The sequence below is a fragment of the Hyaena hyaena genome, unplaced genomic scaffold, assembly GCF_003009895.1.
Source record: "Hyaena hyaena isolate Hyena2069 unplaced genomic scaffold, ASM300989v1 scaffold_75, whole genome shotgun sequence".
NCBI classification, from domain to species: Eukaryota; Metazoa; Chordata; class Mammalia; order Carnivora; family Hyaenidae; genus Hyaena; species Hyaena hyaena.
This window is the reverse complement of record NW_024080707.1, coordinates 3,024,606-3,030,712: the sequence shown is the minus strand read 5'-3', so window position 1 is coordinate 3,030,712 and position 6,107 is coordinate 3,024,606. Positions and strand designations below refer to the sequence as shown.

At 41.7% G+C, this 6,107-nt stretch overlaps 1 protein-coding gene across 1 annotated transcript in view; it reads right to left on the bottom strand.

Annotated features, from left to right (window-relative positions):
- Positions 1 to 1,458: 1,458 nt before the first annotated feature.
- PDE4B (phosphodiesterase 4B) overlaps positions 1,459 to 6,107 on the bottom strand; it is a 354,431-nt gene continuing 349,782 nt past the window's right edge. Inside the window, exon 15 of the mRNA XM_039233423.1 lies at positions 1,459 to 3,782. Within this exon, the coding sequence (XP_039089354.1) occupies positions 3,417 to 3,782 (366 nt within the window). The 3' untranslated portion in view covers positions 1,459 to 3,416. The remainder of the gene's footprint in view (positions 3,783 to 6,107) is intronic.

Here is a 6,107-nt window from a genome sequence, read left to right as displayed (position 1 = left end):
AGCTTAAACAGACTGACAAAAGCTTTAGCCACAAGCATGGCCCTCTCTTCAGGAGCACTGGCTCTCTACTGAACTTGCATATTATGATTACCTGGGAGAATCAGAAAAATCTGGTGCCTGGGTTCTACTCAAGACCAATTCAAACAGAATCTGGGAGTGTGGGTGAAACCCAAACATGAATATTTAAAAAAATATATTTATTCCCCAAGTGATGCTCATTTACAGCAAGGTAAAAACTATTTCTCTGTAGAAAACATACCTGCACTTATTTATAAATATTTATAGCTATAGACATTATAAAAGTCACACCTGTGCCTATGCTAACCGATTCACTTTGTCACTTGACCTGTAAGAACTCAGGGATGATGGTGATGGAATCAGAAATCAAGGATGGGAGCTAAGTGCTCTAAACATTAGCTCTGCACCCGGGCAGACTGCTTCTGCAATATCGGCACATCCTGTCTTTGTGAAGAAATTCAGTAATTTCAGTTTATTGAGTGGAATACGTCTAAAGCAGTCCACTTACTTATTCACAAGCAAGTTCCCTGTGGTTAAAATATTATGTGTTTATTTATTTTGATTCTTATTTGTGGCCTTCCTTATCACTCCCCACGCACACACACACACTTCTTAGGATAAATTTTTTTTAATGTTCATTTATTTTTGAGAGAGAGAGAGCGAGAGCGAGTGAGCACGAGTGGGGGAGGGGCACAGAGCGAAGGAGACATAGAATCCAAAGCAGATTCCAGGCTCTGAGCTATCAGCACAGAGCCCGATGCAGGGTTTGAACCCACAAGCCATGAGATCATGACTTGAGCTGAAGTCGGACACTTAACAGACCGAACCACTCAGACACCCCAGGATAAATTTTTTTAAAAGCTGATTGTAAAATTTCAACCTAGTATTTAAGTATTTTGCCTATGATATTTATATAGCTCTTTCCAGAAAGAAAAATATAACCATAGTATCAATAGGAGACTCCATGAATGATGGGAAAGACCATGGAGAGTCAACCAGTGCTCTGTCAATGGTGCTTGAAGACGACTCTTTGGACTCCAGATTCTTTATGAGTCCAAGGGATCCGTGGGACCATCTGACAACATGAAGCTAATGTTCTGGGATTCCAGGATTCATTTTTTTGGAGGACCCAGCCAAGTTGGAGATTCCCTTTATTCACCTAGTAGATTAAACTCTTCAGATTCTTAAAGTGGTTTTGTTTGTTTTTCTTTACCACCTTCCTTCCCGCATCATTGAGCTGCATGGATATTTGCTAAGAAAATGTGAAGCGTTCCAAGCTAGGGGACTTTTTGGACATAGATTCTGAAACTTCAGTTGAGGGGTTGGCCAGGCAAAGTCGTTGGTTTTCTTTGTGGGGTATGGTAGGAGAGAAGAGAGAAAAAAAAAAAAAGATCTGCTTTTGATAGGTCAGAACTAACCACAAAATAATTGGGCCTACAGTCTAATCTAATCATGCTTTTGTTTATTCACATCATATAAAAGTCTCTTACGAATGCATTTGAGCACAATATATAATAATAATAATAATAATAATAATACTATTATAACATACATTGTGAGAAACTTTTGAAAACAAGAAAATGTCCACCTGAAAGAATGCAGTGTTTATAGACATACAAACCCATTGGTCATGCACATTTGTGCCATTTCTTTAATTAGTGAGTTACAATGCTGAACTGAAAGCATGAAATATATTTTACACACAGAGACTGAAGCCAGGAAGAGGCCTAACAAGTGTTATCAGAAGCTTCACATTTGCATAATTTACTACATCAGTTCACATTTTATTATAAAATTCACATTGTTTTATTGTGTTTTTTGTAATTAATTGGAACATGACATTCCTGCTGAATGGCAGGCAGGAGGCTTTCAGAATCAGTAGTTTGGGAACAGTCGGAAGAACCATCTGCGAGCAAATGTAGTGTTACTGTTTCCACCAAAGCCACAACAAGAGTAGAACCCAGTTAGAGCCCAATTCATGCGTACACAGATTTGGATAGAACATGGGTGAAAACTACATCCCTTTGCCCCCTACCCCTATCAAACTATACAAAAGTAAAAGCTCAGTATAAACCATTTAGTATCTAATGTGAGACTCCTGTTTCTAAAACTGGTTCACAAAGGGGTTGTGCAGTATTAGCAACTCAGACAGGGAAGAGGGCAGACCTTCTGAATAAAAGCCCACGAATGTCCTCACTGGGGAAGGGGTCGTATGTCTCTCTTAAGCGATGTCCAGGTATATAATATACAATACAAAAACGTGACGAGAAAAGTCGCAACTCTTAGGCAGAGTTTTCTACACAAATGTAACACCACCATTGGCAGGCAATGTTAGATATATAAATTAATAACTTACAAAACATTACATTATGTACATTAAGTAATAAATATACTGTTATAAACAGAAATGGAGGTGTTAGCGCAGAAGGCAGTGCAAGAGAAAGACGGCAGCATCAGATTGAAGACGGGGTACCTGGGTGGAGAGTGATGGGGGGAGGGGACAGGATGGGGACCGTGCAGCGCCTGGTGGCCCAGGGGTTCAGGCCACAACGTGGAGCGCTGCCAAAACGAGCTGAATTTTACACAGACTGTTACTGTGAACAACACAACTACCCCTTCCTACCTCTTAGCTTGTTCACTTTATTCTGTTTGCAGCACAAAAAGTGAAGCTCTAAGAGGAAAAATACTGCTCTAAGCAGGCAAACAGAGATAAGTTATACAGGCAACTGTCAAGCTGGATGGGACGACAGGGGAAGGAAGTAGATGTGGTTAGAAGCGTGTCCTTTCTATTTGCACAAGTAACTGTAGTAAAGTGAAAGATATTGCCCAAGAAAGAAGGAAGACCATTTTCTTTCCTTTTTTTCTTTTTTTTCCCAGAAAGAGTCAAAAAAGTTTATGTCAACTTTGAATGCTTATCTGTGTAGAAGTTGATACTAAACTCTAGGTATTCAACAGGCATTTTAAAGACGTGAAAATGTTTTACAAAAAAGGCACACAGGTTGGCAGACAAGGGGACAGGTGAGCAGATTTATAAATGAAGTTATTAATCAGTCAGTTCAGTCACTAGAGGGGACAGATTCCCAAAACTTAGTGCAGAAAAATCTCTCAGTTTTGTGTCTTCTATTTTCAAGCCATTTACTCAGGATCTGATCTTGGCCTCCAGTACCAGATAAAGCTTCAGCTCTCCACTAAGCCTGCAGGCGAGGCAAGCCAACCGTGGAATTCTCTGAACTGCTATTTGCTTCGTGGTCTCGCATTCTGGCTCCAAACTCAAGTAACTGGAAAGGCCGCATGGCCCTTGTCCCGTGCAGGCCTAAGCCCCCGTGACAGGCTGGCCTTACCACACTGCTGGCATGCTTGTCAAAGGTGGAATGTTCGTCTCCACATGGAGAAGGCGATTATGTGTCGATCGGGGACTTGTCTTCTGTCACAGTGTCTACATCAGTCCCTCCTGGTGAATCCCTGTGTTCGGGATCAATCACACAAAGTGTCTTTGTGCTGCTGAAATAGCTGTGACCCTCTCCCTCTTTGTCAGGGCCTTCGGAATCCTCCTCTTCAAGGGTCAGTTCAAACTGAAACTTCTCCATCAGACCCTGACAGTCTCTGTTCTGCTCGTCCAGTGGTGGAGAGGGGCTCTGCGGTATCATGCTCTGATACCAGTTCCTATTATCTTCTAATGTATCCAGAATGTCCTGGGCATCAGGCTGCACCAGATCTGCCCAGGTCTCCCAGAGTGGATGGACGATGTAGTCAATGAAGCCGACCTGGAAAAAAATAAGGTTACACATCAGTTATTATGATAGGCTCTTGAAAACTTAACAAACTGTCCTAGTTTCTAGGCAAAGAAAGAACCACAACAACCCAAGAGGGATCAATAATAATAGATTCTCTGTTTCCATATATACTACACGCTACACCCTCCCCTGGATCTAATATGTACGTTATCGCTCTTAATTCCACAAAGTAAGTATTGTTACCCACACTTTACAAAGGAGGAAACTAAGACTCGTTGAGATGAAATATCTTGTCAGAGATCACAGAGCCTGGAGAAGCTGGAACTTAGTCCCAGTTCTGTCTGACTCCAAAGCCTGTGTTTGTCTTCCTATAACTGACTACTTTTCCTTTCACGTGTGCCAGATAAGAAGTCTGGATGGAACCCTGGCTGGGAATGACTTTGTCACTACTTAGATTCTGTGAGTCATTCCACAAAGAAGGAAGCTCCAGGTCTAATGAGTTCTGACTCAACATTCTTTCCCTGACAAATTCAAAATATGCCGCTATTCCAAAATGAAGGGGAGACAGCCCCCGACTCCTCAGAAATGTCTCAAGTTCCGTGGAATGCTTTTGTTTGTAGACGAGTATGGTAAAACATCTGAAGATACTTCAAGACCCTAAACAAACAAATATCCCCTTTGTGGACATGTCTGCAATTGTCTTAGATCCACAGGGTACAGTCACTTCCATGAGGAGAAAAGAGGGAAAATAAAAACAATTAAGCAGTTCCTTTGCTAGTGTTCTTGTGAATACGTATGAGGCTTATGGCTCTGTTATGGTTTACACAGAGGCTATGCATCCTGCATGAGCTGGCTCAGTGGCCTTCTGCTGACCTCTCCATTGTCGGACAAACAGGAAACACTGGGGGTGGGGGCAGGTTGTGAGAAAGAATAGGCACAAGTTGAATGAGGGAATGGAATTCCCCTGTCCTGGTCTGGGGAACTGGTGAATGCTGGGTCCAGATTCTGAGGTAGATGAGCAAGAGCAACTTATACGCCTCCATGGGACATGCATGGTATGGCTCTTTTTCCACACTACTGGAAACCGTTCCTTTCACAACATTCTGGTTCTTTGTAAATCATGTAATAGATCAAAGTTCATACGTGACTCTTATGCACCTATATCTATATGTACCTATTATTTATATTTATAATCTATAATCTATCTATCTGTCTATCACTATCTATCATCTATCTACCTACCTACCTACCTATCTTCCCTTCCTCCCTAGTGCTTCCCTAGTCTTTTTTTTTCCTTAGTCTTAACATAATTCACACCAAAGTTGGGACATCTCTGATCTGCATTAGTTACATGACCTTGACTGCAGATGATTCAGTTATTTCTCTTGCTTCCACCCACTCCCTTTTCCTCCCTTTTACTTCCTTGTGTGTATTTAATGGATTTTAGAGACAATTTTCAAGGTGTTTTTCAGGGACCTGAAAAAACAAGCTCAAGGCAATGGAGAAAATGGAATCAGCTAAATGCAGTGCGGTCATTTCCTTTCTGCATTTGTTTTGCTTCTGCTAAATGATTGGCACTTTTTTGAAAGGTGGTCTCTATCCGCTTATTTCCTAGGCCCTGGGCTGGAGAGAGCTCTACAAATCCTAAGAGCACCTAGTCAAGGGCTTTACTGCCAGACTACTCAGACAACGCTTGCCAGAGCCTGTCTGTGGGAAACACCAGAGTGGGCCATGATGTCATGGCAACAGGGAGACCTGTCTAAGGGATGCAGAGTGAAGAGCTCTGGGTGGAGGGCAGCTGGGTCACTAAGACTGGTGAAATGAGCCAAGGGGATGGCTTCTCCACCTGATACACTGGGAAAATAGCTGCTCTGTCTCATAAAGCTGTTTGGAGGTTCAAATAGGACAAGGTAGGGGAAAATGGGTAGAAAAGCACATAGAACACCATAAAAATATAAAATACCACTGTTGACAATAAATGGGCATTATTCTAATTAATTAATTATTCTAATGAAGGGTTTAGGGGATTTGAATTGGCCCTGATAACTTAATGTTACCGTGCATTTTTAGAGTATATTAGCTTTTTAGAGCACATTCACAGATTTTAAACTCATTTGACTGGGTTTCTTTAAGAAACAGCCAAACAATATCTGCAAGGGAAGTCTGCATCGATTTACAAGTATATGTAAGTGAGGGGGGGGCAGGTAGTGGGGAAAGAGGATAAACACTAACAAAAAGCACTCCTAATGCTTTTGTGATAAAGACCTTGAACAGCCTGTGCACCCATTCTCAATCATGACTACTTGGCTCAGACCATTTGTTGCCCCGAAAAACATAACATTTCAGCAGGCCCTG